General features: G+C 38.7%; 1 protein-coding gene across 1 annotated transcript; it reads left to right on the top strand.

Moving 5' to 3' along the window:
• Positions 1-21210: 21210 nt before the first annotated feature.
• LOC113256552 (cytochrome b-c1 complex subunit 7-like) lies at positions 21211-21668 on the top strand. The gene has a single exon (XM_044385156.3). The coding sequence runs from the start codon at positions 21214-21216 to the stop codon at positions 21547-21549; it is 336 nt and encodes a 111-aa protein (XP_044241091.2). The 5' UTR covers positions 21211-21213; the 3' UTR covers positions 21550-21668.
• The last annotated feature ends 397 nt before the right edge of the window (positions 21669-22065 follow it).

Here is a 22065-nt window from a genome sequence, read left to right as displayed (position 1 = left end):
ACTTTACAGCATAATGTCCTCAAGGTCCATCTATATTGTCACAAATGGCAGGATTTCCTTCTTCTTATGGTTGAATAATATTCCATTGTGTGTATATACTGTATTTTCTTTATCCATTCATCCATAGAGAGTCACTTCAGTTGTTTCCATGTTTTGGCTGTTGTGATTAATGCTGCAGAGGGTGAAGATATCTCTTTGAGGTCTTGGTTTAAATTCTTTTAGATATATACTGATAAGTGGGTTTGCTCAATCATATGGTAGTTCTATTTTTAATTTTTAAAAAATTTTAGGTAATCTCCATACCCAATATGGGGCTCAAACCCACAACTCCGAGATCAAGAGTTGTACACGTCACTGACTGAGCCAGCCAGGCGCCCCCTATGTTTAATTCTTTGAGGAACCTCCATATTGTTCTCCGTAGTGGCTGTACCAATTTACATTCCCATCAACTGTGTACAGGGGTTCCTTTTCCCCACATTCTTGCCAGTATTTGTTATCTCTTGGCTTTTTTGTAACAGCCATCCAAACAGGTGGTTTTGATTTGTATTTCCCTGGTAATTAGTGATACATCTTTTCATGTACCTGTTCGCCATTTGTATGTCTTCTTTGGAAAAATGCCTATTCAGGTCCTTCACCCATTTTTATTGGATTATTTGTAGGTTTTCTTTCTATTGAGTTATATGTGTTCCTTGCCTATTTTAGATATCAACCTTTTATCTGAACAAAGGTTGCAAATATTTTCTACCACTTTATAGTTTATTTTGCTTGTTACTTCTTTTGTTGTGTAGAAGCTTTTCAGTTTGATGTAGTCCTACTTACTTGTTTTTACTTTTGTTACTTGTGCTTTTGGTGTCGTATCCAAAAATTGTTACCAAGACCATGTCAAAGAGCTTTTCCTTTGTGATTTCTTCTAGGAACTTTACACTGTCAGGTCTTACATTTAACTCTTCAATCCCTTTCAAGTTACTTTTTTTGAATGGTGTAACATAGGAGTTCACTTGAATTTTTTTGCATGGGAATACCTAGTTTTCCCTGCACCATTTATTAAGGAGACTACCCCCCAAATATTTGTTGACTGTATGTGGATGGGTTTTTTTTTCTGGACTCTCAATTCTGTTCCATTGGTTTATGTGTTTATTTTTATGCCAGTAACATATTGATTTGTCTTTGTATTTATTTTTTTAAGATTTTTTTATTTAATTATTTAGAGAGAGAGTGCGAATGAGGGGAGAGGAAACCTCATGCAGACTCCTTGCTGAGCGCAGAGCCTAATGCGGGGCACAATCTCACACTCATGAGACCATGACCTGAGCCAAATTCAGGAGTCCGACATTTAACCGACCGAGCCACTCAGGGGCCCCCCTATGTGTTTATTTTTATGTCATTAACAAGTTGTTTTGATTACTGTTCTGCATTGTTTGAAAGCAGAAAGTATGTTAACTCTAGCTTTGTTTTTTCTCAAGATTGCTTTGCCTATTCAAGGTCTTTCATGGTTTCATATGAATTTCCGTATTGTCTCTTTCTGTATCTGAAAAAAATGTCATTGGGATTTTGATAAGGATTGCATTGAACCTATCAATAGCTTTGGATAGTATGAACATTTTAACAATATTCTTCTGATCCACACGCATGAGGTATCTTTCCATTTATTTGTGTCAGTGTGTTATCGCTTTCAGTGAATAAATCTTTTACCTCCTTGGTTAAGTTTATTCCTAAGAATTTTATTGTTTTTGATGGTATTATAAATGAGATTGTTTGATTTTTTTTTTTTTTCAGATATTTCGTTGTGTGTAGAAATAGAACTGATTTCTGTATGTTAATTTTACAGCATGTGACACTTTTGGTGGAAATCTTTATGATTTTCTATATAGAAGATTAGATCATCTGCAAACAGATAATTTTACTTCTTCAATTTGGATGCCTTTTATTTCTTTTTCTTGCCTAACTGTTCTGGCTAGGACTTTCTGTTCTTACCTTTTTTTTTTTTTTCCTGCCTAGGACTTTCAATACTATGTTAAATAGGAGTCATGAGAGTAGGCACCCGTGTCTTGTTACTGATTTTAGAGGAAAAGCTTTGAGCTTTTCACCACTGAGTAAGCTGTGGGTTTGTTATATATGGCCTTGATCATGTGGAGGCATGATTCCTCTATATGCAATTTGTTGAGATCATTTATCATGAAAGCGTGTTGAATTTTGTAAAATTTTCCGCATCATTTGGGAAGATCATAGGATATTTATCCTTCATTCTATCAACGTGGTGTATCACATTTATTGATTTGTGTATGTTGAACTATTCCTGCATCCTAGGGGTAATCCCACTTAATCATGTAAATCCCATTTAATCCTTTTAATGTGTTGTTAAATTCAGTTTACTAAAATTTTGTTGAGAATTTTAGCATCTATATTCATCAAGGATATTGGCCTATAGTTTTCTTTTTTTTTTAATTTTTTTAAATTTGAGTATAGTTGACACACGATGATACATTAGTTTCAGGTATGCAACATAGTGATTCAGTGGCCTATAATTTTCTTATAGTGACCTTATTCAGTTTTGCTATCAGGGCAATACAAGCCTCAAAGAATAAGTTTGGGAGTTCCTCCTCTTCTTTTTTTTTCTTTTTTTTCTTTTTGGAAAGAATTTGAGAAGGATGATTATTCCTAACACGTTTGGTGGAATTTACCAGTGAAAACCTCAGATCTTGGGCTTTTCCTTGTTAGGAGGTTTTTGATTACTGCTTCAACTCTCTAGTCATTAGTGGTCTGTTCAGATTTTCTGTTTCTTCACGATTCGATCTTGAAGGTTGTTGTTTGTTTGGCAGGTTGTTTGTTTCTAGGGATGTATCCCTTTCTGGTAGGTTATCCAATTTTTGGGCATGTAATTATTCATAGTAGTCTCTTATGATCCTTTGTATTTCTGCTGTATCAATTGTTATATTTCCTCTTTTATTTATAATTTAATTTATTTGAGTCCTCTATTTTTTTTCTTGGTTAGTCTTACTAAAGGTTTGTCAGTACTGTTGACCTTTCCAAAATACCAACTCTTAGTTTCATTGATTTTTTTTTTCTTTTGTCTTTCTAGTTTATATTTCATTTACTTCTGCTCTAATCTTTATTATTTCCATCCTTCTGCTAACTTTGGACTTAGTGTGTTCTTTTTCTAATTCGATGCGGTATAAAGTTAGGTTGAGATCTTTCTTTTTTCTTAGTGTGGGCATTCATTGTTATCAATTTCCCTCTTAGGACTGCTTTTGCTGCATCCCATAAGTTTTAATATACTGTGTTTTTTCTCCCTCCTTCTCTCTCTCTCCCTCTTTCTCTCTTTCCTTCTTTCCCTCTCTTTCTCTTTCTTCCTTCCTTCCCTCCCTCCTTTCCTCCCTCCCTTCCTTCCCTACCATCCTTCCTCCCTTCCTCTCTTCCTCCCTTTCTTCCCTCCTTCCTTTCCTCCCTTCCTTCCTTAACACACAATGTGGGGCTTGAACTCATGACTCTGAGATCAGGAGTCACAGGCTCCTCTGACTGAGCCCACCAGGCATTCGACGCCATGTTTTCATTTCATTCCAAGTATCTCAAGATACTTTCTGATTTCCCTTTGATTTCTCCTTTGACCTATTGGTTGCTCTGCAGTATGTTGTGTGATTTACATGTATTTGTGAATTTTCAATTTTCCCCCTGTGTTACTGATTTCTGATTTCATACCACTTGGTCAGAAAAGATATTTGATATGATTTCAATTTTCTCAAATTTGCTAAGACTTGCTTTGTGGCCCAACACATGATCTGTCCTGTAGATACAATGTTCCATGAGTGCTTGAGAAAAATGTGTATTCTGGTGCTGTTGAATGTTCTATATATGTCTGTTAGGTCCATTTGGTCTATAGTGTTCTTGATGTTTGCCATTTCCTTATTAATTTACTGTTTGGATGATCTTTCCAATATTGAAGGTGGGGCATTGAAGTCCTCTATTATTGTGTTGCTATCTATTTCTTCCTTCTAAATATTTAATATTTGCTTAATATTTGCTTTAAATATTTAGAAGCTCCAATGTTGGGTCCGTATATATTTACAATTGTTGTATCCACTTGATGAATCAACACCTTTATCACTCTATATTGACTTTCTTCATCTCTTTTAATTCTTTTTTTTTTTTTTTTTTTTTAAGTAGCCTCCACACTGAGTGACCTGAGATCAGGACCTGAGCTGAGATCAAGAGTCAGACACTTAACCGGCTGAGCCACCCAGGTGACCCTCTTGTAATTCATTGTGAATACTGGCAGACTGTAGCTGTGAGGAGCCTGGAGCCAAGTGTAGGGCTCTTTCAGGATCTCCAGTGGCATGGGTAGGAGTGTCTCCTGTTGGGTCCTTGTGCCAGGAGGCCTGCTCATGGACTATGGCTGGGACAGGCTGGAGCCCAGTTTCAGGGCCCTTTCAGAATCTGTAGTCTTAGGGTGCCTGGGTAGCGCAGTCATTAAGCGTCTGTCTTCGGCTCAGGGTGTGATCCCGGCATTCCGGGATTGAGTCCCACATTGGGCTCCTTGGCTGGGAGCCTGCTTCTTCCTCTCCCTCTCCCCTGCTGTGTTCCCTCTCTCACTGGCTGTCTCTCTGTCACATAAATAAATAAAATCTTTAAAAAAAAAAAAAAAAAGAATCTGTAGTCTTAGCAGGTTTGGCGGGTTTACCTCCAGGGGCTCCCAGACTCTAGCTGAGAAGGGAAGGAGCCCATTCATGGTCTATGTCAGAGTCTACAGCTGGGAGTAAGGTTTGTATGCCAATTATTTGACATATAGGTGGGCGTTACTTCTTCTAAGTCCCTTGGCCGATGGTATTGGTGGCAGAACAATAGCCAAATGGGGTTGTGGCTAAGTTCTCAGGGTTATGGAGCTGTTTCTGGGTCTGTAGCTGAGACCATGGTCTGAGAGTCAGCCAGATGCTTTCCTTAATCCTGGACCGCATGGTGTGTGTGTGTGTGTGTGTGTGTGTGTGTGTGTGTGTGTGTGTGTGCGCGCGCTCAAAGTCTCCTACCTGGATCCCAAAGTTTCTGTAAAGGCACTATCATTCATGGATGGATGATAAAATATTGCTGTTGCAGTAGGGATACAAATGAAGGAAACTCTATTCAGCTATCTTGCTTAATACATGGTTTTCACTGGGGGCTGAATAGAGTTTCATTTCAAACACCAAACTGATTGATAGTGGCTGCCTGGCTTGGGGCTCTGTGATGGCCTCCAAGGTTGCTCTGGGCTTGGAGATGTGTCACGATCAACTACAGTGTCCGCCATGGACATGACACAGGGGAGTGGCAATACAAGCACCCTGTAGTCGTCATCCTGATCTGTAATATAAGCCTCAGCCGGTGGTAGTAGTTGTAATTTTCTGCTGGGTCATGCCCTGACATGGCCTTGGCAGGCTATTCAGATGTCTTGGTAGCAGTCGGGGACTTTTGCTGTTTACTAAACTAACTTTGCACTCATTAAACTTGTAATTTAAGTAACCAATTAACGAGCATATATATCCATATATTTGAGCTCTCAATAAGTGTCTAAGCCTTTCAAATCTATTTTGATGCCCAGAAAGATGAAAAATCTCTTAGGACAAATACAAGAAATAAATGTACTTTAGATCAAAAAATGCTAGTGATTACCTTAGTTTTATTTTTTCATGAAACCTGAGAATATTATTTCTCTTCATTCTTGAAGCATTTTTGGAAAAAAAGGGAAAAGCATGTTAATAGAAATTATACATGCCGTGACATCTAAAAAGCCTCAACATTATTTTAGTAAAAATGGCAGTAGAATGATCTTTTTCCCAAAAACTTAATGCCAACATTCACATGAAACATTCAAATACCATGTCCTCATTGCCGTGTCTCCTTCCCAGAGCCTTGCACTTGTATTCCTCTAGTTGCTGGGTGGTTGTTATTGTAAAGGCACCATCTGACCCTCTGTAATCCCCAGATTGCATTTCAGTGGATTGCAGTTGGGCAGAGGCAGAGAAATATTTTTTTCAATTTTAGAAGCCTCCGTCATACCTACAAGTATTTTCTAAGGGGATGCTAGTTTGTGTTACATGGAAACATTTGCTGAGCAAAGTCAGGGAATGTCTGGCAACTGAAGACAGTGAGCAATGGCTAAATCAATCATTCTGTGTTGTTTATTAGGGAAAAAATGAAGCCAATAGTGTGAAATTTGTTTGAAAGCACTTAGCATGTGACACTTTCATTAATTTAAAAACAGACCCCAGGAAGTATGTGAAGTATGTAAAGAATGATGTTGGTTATAGGATCAGCGAGACAACCCCACTGTGACTAAAAACAATGGTGGTGGCGGGGAGACCACGAACCCATGTCCAGTTCTCCCAAGGGCGTTGTGGTTGCTTCTCCTTTGTGGATGGGTTAAATTTCTGAACTCAGGGAAGAACACCTGTGTTTCTAAATACGGAATTCTGAAGATAGTAAGAACTGTATTGCTAAAAAGATTTCATGGCCCAGTGAGATGGTTTACTGGGGAATGTAATATGAACCAGTGAAACCAGAAAAGCGCTGAAATAATCCTGCATATTGGCTGTGCCTTAAAACCCGGAGAAACAATGACTGACTCACCTCTAATCCCACACTTTTATCTACAATGGTAAGAGCCCACAGGGAGAATCAATTGTGACTTTCAGTTACAAGCTGAAGACCGGCTACAGTATATGTGGCTATTTTGGACTACGATTGGTTATTTTGGTTCAAGTGTTTTAAAAGCTGTCGCACAACCTTCAACAGACTTGCTGTGCAAGCTGACACTCGTGTTGCTCTCCAGGCTGCATACAATTGCAAGGTGATGATATCTGTGTCCCGATAGAGTGGGAGGCAAAATTCCCTTGTGTAAGCTCTGTTGCACACCAGAAACTCTAAAGGAAAGGCCTGGTCCAAAGGGCAAGGCAGAGAGGGGGGACATATGAGTTGTGGCTTTGTGTTCCTATTGACCTCATAAATTTATCAAATTGTTTTCAGTAAGCACTTTTGATACCTTTGATAAGTCCCATATGTATCTTCCTCTTCTCCCCAACTACCTACATGACTCATTCATTCACTTATTCATTCGCTCAACCAAAATACTTGGTAAGTTTTTGTGTGCCCTGAACCACGAAAAGACATAAAGAACACTGATAGCCCTTGTCCTTACAAACCTTTCTGATGTATGAGATGTTACCTATCTTTTGTTATAAAGAATGCAAAGAATAACCACCCTTTATTATTGTTGCTTTTTAAAATTGAATTATAATTCAGATGTAGTAGTATATTGGTTTCAGTATACAACACAGTGATTTGATATTTTTATACATTAAGAAATGATCACCTTGAGGGGCGCCTGGGTGGCACAGCGGTTAAGCGTCTGCCTTCCGCTCTGGGCATGATCCCAGCATTGTGGGATCGAGCCCCACATCAGGCTCCTCCGCTATGAGCCTGCTTCTTCCTCTCCCACTCCCCCTGCTTGTGTGCCCTCTCTCGCTGGCTGTCTCTATCTCTGTTGAATAAATAAATAAAATCTTTAAAAAAAAATGATCACCTTGAGAGGTCTAATTACCCTCTGTTGTGGTACAAAATTATTACATTCACCAAGTAAACTTTATATCATTTTACTAATAGTTATCTTTTTTATGTGAGAATGTCATCTCTCCTTCCTTTTACATGGTAAAGAAAGGGAAAAATATGTTTATTGAAAACATTACCGTTTGGAGAACCAACTGCCGGCATATCCTGTCCAGCAACATGCCAGGCCTTACTCACAATCAGGGTAGTCAGGCTTCAGTAGTAGATAATAGCATTTGTGAGAGGTCACAATGTATCTCAAATGTGAAGATGAGCACACACACACACACACACACACACACACACACACGAAACACTGAACGGATGAGACAACTAAAATGAGAGGAAGACGAAATCATGAAATGGAAGAATTAATGCACAAGGAAATAGAGTTAATAACAGAGAGCCTTAAATCCTTGAAATAGTACAGTGTGACACGTGTTCTGAACGAGGTAGCACAGGTGGCTAAGAATCCAAGGAGGAAGCATCCTACAGACAGAGGAAGAACAGATTCACATTCTTGGAAGAGGTAATACTAAAATTGTTTTGTTTTGTTTTAATTCTAGATTGAGGGCAGCTAGGAAAATAGGGCACAGAAGATATTCCAGGTCAAATGTATAAACAAGGGAGGGCAAGATAGAGAACTTGATAGGAAATACAAAGAGATCAGGATTCCTAATTCTGAAATAGTCTGCATTAATTGTAATTCATATTTGTGTAGTTCTTTGCAATTTTCCAAATGCTTTCACAGATATTCTATGTCAATTTCACCTGCTACCTGGTAGTTGTACACATTTGAGAACATTTCACAGCTGAAAAATTCTACTTTACAGTGGTCTAGTTTGTGTTCACTGGCATAATACAAAGTGGCACGTATTATTCTGGCCACTATGAGTAGTGAACAGAAAGAATGAGAAAGCAAGTCCTGGTGTGCTCTAAAGAAAACACATTCTTATCACAGAACCTGGAGTTTTCATCTGAATTCTGGAAAGCCTAGTAGAATTTTTAAAAAATGCCACAGAAGTCACTCAAAATTTTAAAAATTAGCAAAATCTTGCCAAATTGAACTTGACTTTGGAGGCAGCGTAGGTATGGGAGAAAACAGTAAGGCTCAATATCATAATTGTTTTACATGGCTGTTTTCCTTGTGTCTTGCACTAATGCTTCCCTTATTAACTAGTATTAATGTGTTCAATAATATGCTGTGACTTTTTCAGCAAAGAATCACTGATGTGGTTAAAACTTAGCACAACATGTAGGGGATACCATCGTTTTGCCAATCCAGCAACCGTTCCTTCTTCTTCAGATAACAGCACCCCCAGGAATTCTTGGGGCACCATCCTTTTCCTCACTGTATAGGAGTATTAGTGGAATGCCCAGTCAAGGTGCCCTCCTTCCCCAGGGCATCTAAGCTAAGATAATCACATGCCCATTCTCTGGAATTTCCATCTTACACTGAGAAATCTGAAGACCGAAGGGAGGGTAGGGATTTATTTGTCTCCATGACACGTGAAAGACACTGTTGCTTAGTTCCTGCTGACTGGATTCCTGCAACCCTGTCTGTTCTACCACCGACATGCATTCAGAAACAATGCACCTGTCACCACAGACATTAGGACGTCTCTGGCTCACACTGCCATCTTGTCCCTTCCGGGTTTCTGCAGCATCACCCTGATTCTACTTTTGCCCCCACAACATCTATTTCCCTTGTGTATTCAGAGGGATCTTCTAAAGATACAAATCATCTTATTCCCTTGCAATTCTCTTGCAGTGACTTCCAATTGCATTTAGAATAGAATGTGAACCCTTTGCCATCTAGATGCTATCTGACCCCTACCTTCCTCTTCAGACCCACTTCATCACTCTTAACCTGACTCACTAACCTCCAACCACCTTAGAAAAAGAGAGATAGAGGAGGCAAAGAATCATCTTAGGAGACTATAAATTATTTCAGCAATCGAGTGACCCTCAAGCATTGGAAATTTGTTACCATTCATTCAACACATCAGTTTTGAAGTCCTCCTTGTCTCTTCTAGGCAGTGGAGATAGCAAAGCAGAAGAAACAAAGTCCCTAATTTTACATCATTGGTGGGTTTTTTTTTTTTTTTAAGATTTATTTATTTGAGAGAGAGAGCACGAGAGCAGGGGGAGTGGGGGAGGGGAGAGAGAGAGAAAGAGAGAATCTCAAGCATACTTTCTGTTGACTGCAGAGCCTGATGCAGGGCTCCATCCCAGGACCCTGAGATCATGATCTGAGCCAAAATCAAGAGTTGGACGCTTAGGGGCGCCTGGGTGGCTCCGTCGTTAAGCGTCTGCCTTCGGCTCACGCCATGATCCCAGCATCCTGGAATCCAGCCCCGCATTGGGCTCCCTGCTCAGCAGGAAGCCTGCTTCTCCCTCTCCCACTTCCCCTGTGTTCCCTCTGTCGCTGCCTCTCTGTCAAATAAATAAATAAAATCTTTTTTAAAAAAAGAAAAGTTAGACACTTAACTAACTGAGCCACCCAGGTGCCCCCACATTGCTTGTGTTCTAATGGAAAATAGTCAAATTAAGAATATTTAACAGAGGCTACCATAGGCTAATGGTTGCTCTCAAAGAGACACTGAAGAGATGCTTTAATGAGGGGGAGAACCACTTAAATAAGTATATATCCTATCAAAAAGATTACGCATAAGAAAATGCTCATTTGGGTTTGTAAACTCTGGTGTGTTCATTTTGAAAATCATGTTTTGTAACGATTTGTGGTCACATTTCATACCCATGTATAGGTATAGGTGCTTTTATATCTGCAGGAAGAAACCACTCATGGAAAAATACGACTACCTTGAAAGAATAGCACACATTCCGTGTCATGAATGGTAACACTGGAAAGACAAACTTAATTTCTCTTAGATGACAAGAGACCCATCTTTAGAAGAAGAGAAAGGGAGGAAAACAGTGTAAGATCACACAGTGAGTGTAGGGACAAATATGATAAATTACACGATCTAACTGTTGGCTCCTCCCCAGTAAAGACAGCCGCAGGTTTTTGCGAAGTGAGATTTGCAGAATCTCACTTCCATAATCAAAAACACAGGAAACAATGTTAAAAAGTCACAACGTTTCAAACACACACACCCCCCAAATGTTAACAGGTGCTATCTGTTAACCAGTTATTTCAATTTTTTGTTTCTGCTGATCTGTCGTTCCAATTTTTTCTATAATAAACTTGTATGATTTACATAATGAAAATCAAGTACATCGAAAGAGAGAAAAAAATAACTTATTTCCAATGACCATATATTTTAGCCCTTTCTTTGAAAAGACACCAAAGAGGAGGCTTGGCTTTACCTTAGTAAGAGTTGATAAAATTCTTGAGACACTGAACATGGTTTCAGGTTATGCTTCTTAAGTTTCTCGAAGCTCTGGCCTGTTCTCCAATGTCATGAATGCTTCCTGAGTAACAGAATTGTGGTATCTAAATTTCTCCTTGCATTTCAATCCACTGAAGTGCCCTTTGCCTCGTGTCCTCGGGCATTTGGTGCCAATAGTGTTGTGGTTCTTTTTTCCACGTGTAGATGGCCTATAATGTTGTTCTAATCTAACTTTTGTTTAAAATTTTACTTGTATATTGAGGTGAAATGAGCCTTAAATGCAATGCCTTGATCTTAGATGTACAAATAAATGAGTTGTGACAAATAGATTCCCTGATGTAACCAACACTCCAATCCAGAGGGAGCTGTCAGCCCAGAAATTCCCCCAGGGCCAGCTTTCCAGTCAATCCCCCCCCCCCCCCATCAACAACTGCTCTTATGACTGCTATCTCTCCGGTTTTGCTTTACTTGTTTTTGATCTTCTTACAAGTGGAATCTCACCGCATGTGTTCTTTGGTGTCTGCTTCCTTCACTCACCTAAGTTTCTTGGAATTTGATCATGTTGCTGTGAATATGAGCAGTTCATTTTATTGTGATGTGGTCTTCCCTACACCATGATTTGTTTATGCAACCTTCCCTTGGTACACTTAATGCCCTCAAGTCTTTTAAAAAGTGGCTTTTTATTTTGTAATGTAGTTCAGAAAAAACGAATAGAATCTTTTTCTTTTCTATATTGGATGTTTATTTGACATACCAACTGAACCTCTTTTTTTTTTAAGTTTTATTTAAATTCCAGTTAACATGCAGTGTGGTATTGGTTTCATGTGTACAATATAGTGATTCCACACTTCTGTCCATCACCCTGGGCTCATCACAGGTTCCCTCTTTAATCTCCATCACCCGTTTCCCCCATCCCCCCCCACCTCCCCTCTGGTAACTATCAGTTTGTTCTCTGTACTTAAGAGTCTGTTTCTTGGTTTGCCAGTCTCTCTCTTTTGTTAACTTTTGCTCATTTGTTTTGTTTCTTAAATTCCACATATGAATGAAATATGGTATTTGTCTTTCTCTAATGTATTTCACTTAGCATATTACTCTCTAGTTCTATCCACGTCATTGCACATGGTAAGATTTCATTCTTTTTTTATGGCTGAGTAATATACCACATCGTCTTTATCCATTCATCAGTCGATGGACACTTGGGCTGTTTCCATAATTTGGCTATTGTAGATAATGTTGCTATAAACATAGGGGTGCATGTATCCCCTTAAATTAGTATTTTTGTATTCTTTAGGTAAATACCTAGTAGTGCAATTGCTAGGTCATAGGGTAGCTCTCTTTTTAACTTTTTGAGGAATCTCCATACCATTTTCCAGAGCGGCTGCCCCAGTTTGCATTCCCACCGACAGTGTAAGAGGGTTTCTCTTTCTCTGCATCCTTGCCAACACCTATTGTTTCTTGTGTTGTTGATTTTAGCCATTCTGAGAGGTGTGAGGTGGTGTCTCATTGTAGTTTTGATTTGTATTTCCCTGATGATCAGTGACGTTGAACATCTTTTCAAGTGTCTGTCAACCATCTGTGTGTCTTCTTTGGAAAAATGTTCATGTCATCTGCCCATTTATTAATTGGATTATTAATTTTGGGGGTGTTGAATATTATAAGTTCTTTCTATATTTTGGGTACTAACTATCAGATGTGTCACTGGCAAATATCACTTGATAAGTATTAGCGGGCTCATCTTGATCATCTAATTATTTTCCATTCAACAATTTTTAAGATATTTTTAAATTATAAGCACATAATATAAAACTTAGGATCTTAATCATTTTTTTATCATATTCATTTTAAAGTGTATAATTCAATAGTGTTAAGTATATTAATGCTCTTGTGAAATCATCTCCCGAATTTTTCATCTTACAAAACTGGAACTCTATATCTACCAAACAGCTCCCCGCTTCCTACTCCCCCCAGTCCCTAACAACAACCATTTTACCCCCTGATTCTATGAACATAATACTGTAGATGCCTCATATAAGTGGAATCATACAGTATCAGTATTTGGGTTTTTTTGTGACTGGCCTTTTCACTAAGCATAACGTCCTGAAGTTTTATCCATATTGCAGCATGGGACAGAATTTCCTTCTTCCATGTGGCTGAATAATATTCCATTAGATATAGATATATAGAGAGAGAGATATAGATATAGATATACCACATTTTTCTTATTCCATTGATCTTTTGATGGACATTTGGGTTGACTCAATAGCCACCCCTTGGCTATTGTGAATATGCTGTCATAAACATAGATGTGTGAATATCTCTTTGAGATCCTGCATTCAGTTCTTATGGATAGACTTCTAAAAGTGGGATTGCTAGATCATATGGTAGTTCCATTTTTAATGTTTTGAGGAACTGCCATATTGTTTTCCAGAGTGGCTGTGCCACTGGACATGCCTGTCAACAGTGCTTCAGATAGTTTTTGAATGAGTCAAATACTGTCATTAGCTTTGCAGTCCTAGGTTACCTTTTGCTTTTACTCCTCTCCCTCTGCCTAGAGAGAGCCACTACCCTGAATTTGGTGATTCTCTCGCCTGTGCATATTTCAATATTACTCTATTGACCGATAACACCCATTACTATGAATAAGATGTCTACTGTCGCTCTTAGTTTTTGTTGTTCTGTAGATAATATCTTTTCTCTCCGGTAGTTTCTTTGAAGTTCTCTAGTTTTACTACAAGTTGTCTAAGTATGGTGAGGTGCAGGTGTTTTAAAACTGCAGAGGGTTTTAAATGTTTCAAAACCAGTTTGGTCAGTATTCAGAAAACACTTTCAGAGGACCTAACTCTTGCTCCATTTCTGGAAAATAAGCAATAATTTCTCCTCAGATGCTGCTGTTTCATCATTCCGCCCACCCTCTTATATTGGAATTTCTGTTAAACAAATGTGGGAGCCCTAGAATCATGCCATATTCCGAACATCACAGTTCTATATTCCCATTCAGAAATACACTCTGTGTCCAGCTGGAGTTTATCTTATGGTTTATTCCCATAACTATACTATTGTAAGATTTTTTTTTACATTTTCTTATTTGATAATTTATACTTATTTTGAAGGAGAAGTTGTATTTCATTTTTCTGAACATCTTAAATTTTAAAAGTCTATCAAAATGTATAAATTAACTTAATCTGCAGTTAACACATGTTCAAAATACTGATTTTGCTGGTTCCCCCCACATACTTAAACTCCCTGACACATTTACTTTTTGTCTTTCCCTTAAAAAAAATTATCCCCATTTTTTTACACTTTTTAAAAAAATTTAAGTATAATTAATCTACAATGTTGTGTTAGTTTCACATGTAACCCATTCTTAAGTTTTCACTTAAACATAGTAAAACAGGGGGCCATGCTAGCCCCTCCGTGATAATGCCCATACAGAACAGCCTACATTTTAATGATGAAAAATGACCCTTATGAGGATATTACCTATGTAATAATACACATTTAAGATATGATTTAATGTTTTTTTCCTGATCATAAAAGTGCATATGCACTTCCAAATTCAAATAATTGGGAAATGTTTAAAGAAGAAAACAAGGATCCCTGCTTCATGTTGACATAGATCCTGCCAGACTTTTTTCTATGTTTATATATAAAATATAGGTGGATTATATTTATATGTTTTTTTAATTTAACCCATTATGCCATTTAATAACATGTGTTTTTCATTCCATAAATTATAGATAAGATTCCATAATAAAACAGCTTTATATCAATTTTTTTAAAAAGGTTTTGACGTATTAGGTGGTAAGAATAGGAGATACTTGGATTAGCCCCCCATTGTTGGGCATTTAGGTTGTTTCCAGGTCACTGTAATAGTTCTGTGAACACACTTCTATTTCTTTTTTAAAGATTTTATTTATTTGAGAGAGAATACAAGCAGGGGGAGGGGCAGGGGGAGAACCAGACTCCGCGCCAAGCAGGGACCCTGGTGGAGCTCCATCCCAGGACCCTGAGATCACAACCTGAGCTAATGGCAGATGCTAAACCAACGGAGACACGTGCCTGTGAACACACTTTTAAATACTGGAAGTTGTGAGGCTCTCTCCAAAAAACATATGCTACCTACATGTATTTCGCTACCCTTAGTTTTTGTTGTGATGGTAAAATATACATAACATAAAATCTACCAGATTAGCCATTTGTAAGTACACAGTTCAGTGGCATTGAGTACATTCACAATGCTGTACGCTCACCCTTGCTTTTAACCAAGTGCAAATCTGCAGCTTGATTGAAGAAATCTCCTTATAGCAAAATGTGTCGTCGACAGCCGTCAAGAAACCTTGGGCTTGCTCTCAGTTTTTAAGTTTTAAAAATATCTCTGCCTTTGAGAATGTGGACTTTTATCAAAGTCGTTGGGGAATGTCATATTTGTGAGGTATCGAAACAGGAAATCTTGACATTGGCCTGCTGCATTTACAGATGACAGAGTTTGTCATCTGTTGTTTTCTAAGATGCTGATGATTTAAGGGTTAAAGTATTTTGTTCTGTGTGTCTCCTCAGACCTGCATTTATTTTTTACCTGTTTTAGCAGGATATTCATAGCCCAAATGAAAAGATTAAGGCAGTTATCCTGAAATCAACTTGAACGTCATCTGGGGTTATTATCTGTGTTTTAAAATGTGAAAGCGACGTTGATTTGTGATTCTGGAAATGTAGACAAGGATGGATCAAAAAAAAAAACAAAACAAAACACAAACATTGGTAATGCCTCTACTTGGACTTGTAACATTTTAGAGTATTTCCTTCCAGGCTTTTTTTTCCCCCCTATGTAAACACAGACATTCTGTTCTCTTTATTTGACTTGATTAGATCGACATGTCACAAAATGCATTATGAGGAAAATTACTCTTTTTTAAGATTTTATTTATTTATTTACACCATTCGCAAGCATGTGGATGGGGAGAGGGGAAGAGGAAGCATGTCAAGCAGACCCTGCACTGAGCACAGAGCCCAACGCAGGGCTCGATCTCACGACCCTGAGATCATAACCTGAGCCAAGATCCGAGTCGGAGGCTCAACCAGCTGAGCGACCCAGGTGCCCTGAGGAACATTACTCTTATAATATGCCCTGTGGTAAAGAGTTTCTGTGGCCATCAGTTTGGAAAAGACTATTTTCTCAATTTAGAAATTCACAATTATCTTAAATGTTTACCAAAAATTAATAAAGGAGGCTCACACTGATGTGTGATTTGTTTAAAGATTGGATTATTCATTTCTTGTATTTTCCTCAAATCACTTGGGTGACTTCAGTTTCATTAAAATTCTAGTAGCCTAATTTTTTTAAAAAATTCACAATTCTCATTGGGATGTTCTAAACTTTGGGTTAAGAAATCTCTCTAGCTTGGACACCTGGGTGGCTCAGTCAGTTAGGCATCTGCCTTCCACTCAGGTCATGATCCCAGGGTCCTGGGATCAAGTCCCGCATCAGGTTCCTTGCTCAGCGGGGAGCCTGCTTCTCCCTCTCCCCCCTCTGCCCCCCCAGCTCACGCTCTTGCTCTTGTGCGCTCTCTCTCTCTGACAAATCAATCAATCAATCTCTCTAGCTTTCTCCAGCCATCTCTAAGCCAATTTGATCCAGGAATCCTTACAAAGTCAACACTCTGAATAAGTGTTTGGTGATGATAGTACTGCTGTTGATGATTATATGACTTACAATCGACCATTGTTTGCCATTTTTTAATCTGCACTAAGAAGCAATTTTGCTTTCTGTGCTGTGTAATCTGCAGTCAGCTAGGGACTTGAGATACCCTTTCCGATGGATTGAAAAGAAGTAACAGAGGACACTGCTTAAAAGCCCCAATTTTAGAGGCAGTCAGTCTTTAGCTCAAATGCCATGCCTCAGTTTTAATATCTGTAAAATGAGTTTCATAAAAGTATCCATTTTGTAAGATTGTTGTGTGCAGAAATTGCCATATTAGATACAAAGCACTTATCCCAGGCTTAGCGATGTTAAGCGCTCAAGAAATGTTAGTGGTGTGGCTATATAATTTTTTTTAAAGATTTTATTTATTTAGGGGCATCTGGGTGGCTCAGTCCATTGAGCGTCTGCCTTCAGCTCAAGTCATGATCCCAGGGTCCTGAGATCAGATCCCTGCATCGGGCTCCCTGTTCAGCGGGGGTCTTATTTCTCCCTCAACCTCTCCCGCTGTCCCTGCTTGTGCTCTCTGTCTCTCTCAAGTAAATAAATAAAATCTTTAAAAAAAAAGATTGAAAAAAAGATTTTATTTATTTACTTGAGAGAGACAGAGAACATGGGGGGAGGAGAGGGGCTGAGGGAGAGAATCTCAAGCAGACTCTCTGCTGAGTACAGAGCCCAACACCGACACCAGCTCAATTCACGGCTCAATCTAATGACCCTGAGATCATGACCTGAGCCAAAATCCAGTCGTTTAACCAACTGAGCCATCCAGGTGCCCCAAGTGGCTATAAAATTAATAGCAGTAGTAGTAGCTGCCAGCTGTCATATTAATAGCAATAGTAGTAGCAACAGTAATAAACATTGCAGCAACAATAGGAGGAATAGTAGTAGCAGTAGTAAGTAGCAATGCTGGTGGGAATAGCGGTAATGGTGATACTTAATGCAGTAGCAGTGTTAGTAGTAGTTTAATAACATCCTCTCGCCCTTCAGAAGTATAGAGAATTAATTCATCTTTGAAATTAAACCCAAATCAAATGAATTCAATTTCACAATTTTGAGATGGCTTATAAACCAAGATAAAATAGTAAATATCCTCTCGTAATTCAAGCTACTCTGGGGTCTGGTAAAAGCAAAAGAGGCTGGATATTTTGGCTGTAGAGAAACACTTGCCTCGAAAATTTAGGAGTCCAACCTGAGGCAATGCAACCATGGGTCAGGGAAATTTGAGGAGAGCGCCAGGCATTTATTTTGCTCTCCCAAAGTCTTCGGGCAATTTGCAGCCAGTGAGCAGAATGCTGGTGATCCAGATGGAATTGCATAAGAGAACAGGGTGCCATAAACAGGACAGAACTGATTTATTTAGTAACATTTGGAAACCATTTATAGAAGTCATGTTCATTTACAGCTAGTGCTGGGGGCTGAAGGAGGATGTGGCTTAGCCATCGTTTTCTCATCCTGAATGAATGTGGGACGGAAAAATAAGAGGATCAAAGGAAGCAGTGCTTCCTTTTACCAGCAGGACTTTTCATAAATGTCTCAAGCTTTACATATTTCTTTTACATGTATTCTCCGTGCTGCTGGGAAAGAATAAAACCAAACAGCCATTTATGTCGGTCTTGAACAATATTTGTTAGGGATGAGGCACTTTCTAGGCAGAAAAAATTCATACAATTTATTTGTGAAAATATAATAATAATAATTAATGTTAAATAATTGTTTACCATGGATTGTATCATTTGGTTTTTCAAAAATCCTAAAGCCGCTGGGGGCTCCTGGGTGGCTCACTCAGTTGGTTAAGCGTCTGTGGTTAAGCGGCTGCCTTCGGCTCAGGTCATGATCCCAGGGTTCTGAGATCAAGCCCCACATGGAGCTTCCTGCTGAGCAGGGAGCCTGCTTTTCCCTCTCCCTCTGCCCCTTCCCCCCTCCATTGTGTGCGTACGTTCTCTCTCTTGAAATAAATAAAATCTTTTTTAAAATCTCTTTTTAAAAAAAAATCCTAAAGTAGGTACAATTATCATCCCACTTTTGCAGATGAACTAACTGAAGTGCCCGGTGGACATGCCTAGTGTAGGCGAGGAGAAAAATATTTTCTTACTACCTTCATGGTTCTCCAGCTGAGACCCTGTAAATTGACAAAAGACAGATCAACAAAAGAAAAGCATACAAATGTACTTAAGAGAAGTTTTACATGACACAGGAGCCTTCATATGGAAATGAATACCCCAAGAATTATTAAACCTGAGTGATCTCATGCTAAGTTTAATGAAAAGTAGAAAATCATGGAAAAACATGTGATGGGTAGTAAACTGGGGGAAACTGAGCAAGGCTTGTCCGTTTGGATTCCTCCTGGAGTCCTGTCTCACGAGCTAGGGATGCTCCTTTGGTCTGTGTAAAGGGAGGGCACCTCCCAGATGGGGTCTTAGGACCTGCTTGAGCGCAGGGAAGGAGAGGTCAGAGAGTCCTTCCTGCCCCTGCCTTTTCTGAAACACCTTCAGCTTAAAATATTCCACACTCCAAGGTGCTGTATTTGGGGGTAGTGTGTTGTGAACTTCATCAAATGCAGTTCCTTAAGTTATCTGAGCCTGATCTGTAAAATGGGCGGCTTGCAATAGCCCTGTGATTCCCATGATTATTTATACATCCGAATCACGCAGAGAGCTTTCAAAAAAAATACAGATTCCTGAACCTAAACCAGAGAAGTCTGGTTGGGTGGCTTCTGGTTGGGCCCTGGGGCATCAGTGTACTCTGTAACTTCCTCCAGACATTCTGATCTGTGACGCCCTACCTGGCTAGAAAACTCAGTAGTCCCACAGCTAGCTGCTTCCTTTGGGTACGCTGGTTGGATTCTGATGGGAGACGCTGCTGACGTGGCAGCTGCACAACATCGTTAAGAGAAAGCACAACTCAATCATCTGTGTGTCAAATGAGGCTAATTACACCAGCAAAACCCTCTCTGTCAGCATATGAGTAAAATGCACAGCGGAAGCAGCTGGGAGAGACGTACTTGCTTCCTGGACTCATCAGCAGGATGGAAGTCGGCTGAAAGAGCGCCCCTTACAGCGTTCTTCAGTCTGCTTTTGAGCATCACAACTGTTTGGTCACCAGAAGAGAATTTAAACCTGAAACTTACAAGCAACAATTCAGATCATTTTCTTGGGAGAGCTGTATATTAACATGCAAATGGTGGTGTTCTATTTTCCTCATACACAGTCCCATCTAAAAGCCTCTTGCCTTCTATAAAAGCAAGACTTTTTTCAAGCCTTTTGTTGATTGGCATGAATATAATTGTTTCTCTCATGGAAGTGGTTTATAAAATGTGTTGCATTTTATAATTGCCTTTGTTTTTCTTTAAATGTTTCTGTGGTTATCTATGAAAGATGAGACTAGTAATATTTAACACTTACTGAGGGCTTGCTCTGCGCCATGCACAATCCTACTTGATTTGTGTATCTATATATAACCTCACGTCGTTCTCTCAATAATTGCATATGGTAACTATTATTCTCGGATCCCATTTATACTATGAGGTAATTGGGCTAAGTTGTCCAATAGGACATAGTCACTAAAGAGTTCAGCTGGAACATGAATCCAGCAGACTGATGCCAGGTCTTTCTCTTTCATATTTAGATTAGTATGCCCCAAAGTATGCATTTTGGAAAGTTAATTGCACAGGATATTAATAAATTACTTTTTTGTGGAGATGGGGAGGCATGAATTAAATGAGGTTGGGGAATATCGGGTTAAATAAATCGGTTTCTTTTGTGTGAGTTCTCAGAGTGTTGAAGAACTCAGGTGCTATACAGTTCTCTAAAAGGCAAAAGCAGAACTTCACATTTCCCAAACCACCTTGAACACAAAACTCTTCTTGGTCAAGTCTCTTTAGACCACCGTCACACGAAGTCTATGAGATGATGGTTGGTAAATGAGTTATCTGCAAAGTGGTCTACCTCTCTGCCCCCTGAAGCCATGCCCCTCTGTCCCTTTTAAGGGACAGTAGGAAGACCTGACAGGCAGGAGGCCAATGCTGTGTTGTCACTAAACACGTGTGTTCTTTACTTTAAACATGAACATTCAAGTAAATTGGTAATAAATTTCTTGGGAGTCATTTAGCCATATCTGTGAAAAGCTTCTCAACCTTGGGGTGTTCAAAATAAATAACTGGGATAGGAAGAAAACATTAGAACATCCATTTAAAACTTCTCACATTTGATTTTTCTGCCTATGTTTTGTTATATAGCTGTGTGTGTGTGTGTGTGTATAACAAAACATATGCCAAAAATTAACATTTATGATTATGAATATTATACACTTAAGAATATTTGATCATGTGTATTATAAATATCTATAAGTGATATATTAGAATAGTTATATATGTAACCTGCAAATAATTCAATATATATCTGTATTGGGGATGATTTGCAAAAATATTGAGCAGATCACTTAGGCATATGAAAAGCCTTCCCTTTCTTCATAATCTTGGACCCAGCAATTGCACTTCTTAGAATGTATTCACCTTACCCTAAGGAAATAACCTTACACATGTATAATTATTACTATAGGGGATGTTTATTAAAGAACTCCTTGTGCGGGGTCAAAATGGCGAGCAGGCCTAGCGTTGCAGCATCAGGCCGGTGGCTGGAGGGTATTCGAAAATGGTATTACAATGCTGCAGGGTTCAATAAACTGGGGTTGATGCGAGATGATACAGTACATGAGAATGATGATGTGAAAGAATCCATAAGAAGGCTTCCTGAGAACCTTTATAACGAGAGGATGTTTCGCATTAAGAGGGCACTGGACCTGACCATGAGGCATCAGATCTTGCCTAAAGAGCAGTGGACAAAATATGAGGAGGATAAATTCTACCTTGAACCATATCTGAAAGAAGTTATTCGGGAAAGAAAAGAGAGAGAAGAATGGGCAAAGAAATAATCATGAAGTTGAAATTTGTGGTTGCAGGTGCCCTCAAACTTTTTAAGTTGAGTAAACCTGAAATGTACAATTCAGAACTATCTGAGCTGCAAATGTACTACTTTAAATAAATGTCTGTTGTGATTATTGTTAAAAAAAAAAAAAAAAGAACTCGTGCGTGTGAGAATTGAAAACAGTCCAAATCTTCAACAATTGGGGATTGCTTACATAAATTATGGTATATTCATATAAGGAGTCTTAACAGAGAGCTATTAAACATTATGTAATAGTAGTAAAAATGCTATGGAAAAATCCTGATTTTGTAAGCCAAAAAAAAAAAAAAAAACAGATGACAAAAGAATATTTAGTTCATATGCCTGGAAGAATGGACTGGAATAATGAACCAAAATATTAATAGTGGTAGCTCTTAATGGTGACATAAGGGGGAAATTTTATTTTCTTTATACTTCCCTGTGTTATCTTAATTTTTGTACAATAAGTGTACAAATAAGCATTGAATAAGCATTGAAATGAACA

Source organism: Ursus arctos, unplaced genomic scaffold, assembly GCF_023065955.2.
Source record: "Ursus arctos isolate Adak ecotype North America unplaced genomic scaffold, UrsArc2.0 scaffold_14, whole genome shotgun sequence".
Classification (NCBI taxonomy): domain Eukaryota; kingdom Metazoa; phylum Chordata; class Mammalia; order Carnivora; family Ursidae; genus Ursus; species Ursus arctos.
This window is presented reverse-complemented; position numbering and strand designations above follow the sequence as displayed.

What these genes read in the sequence shown, in the direction of transcription:
- LOC113256552 (XM_044385156.3), top strand. Translation starts at nt 21,214, where the DNA reads ATGGCGAGCAGGCCTAGCGTTGCAGCATCAGGCCGGTGGCTGGAGGGT.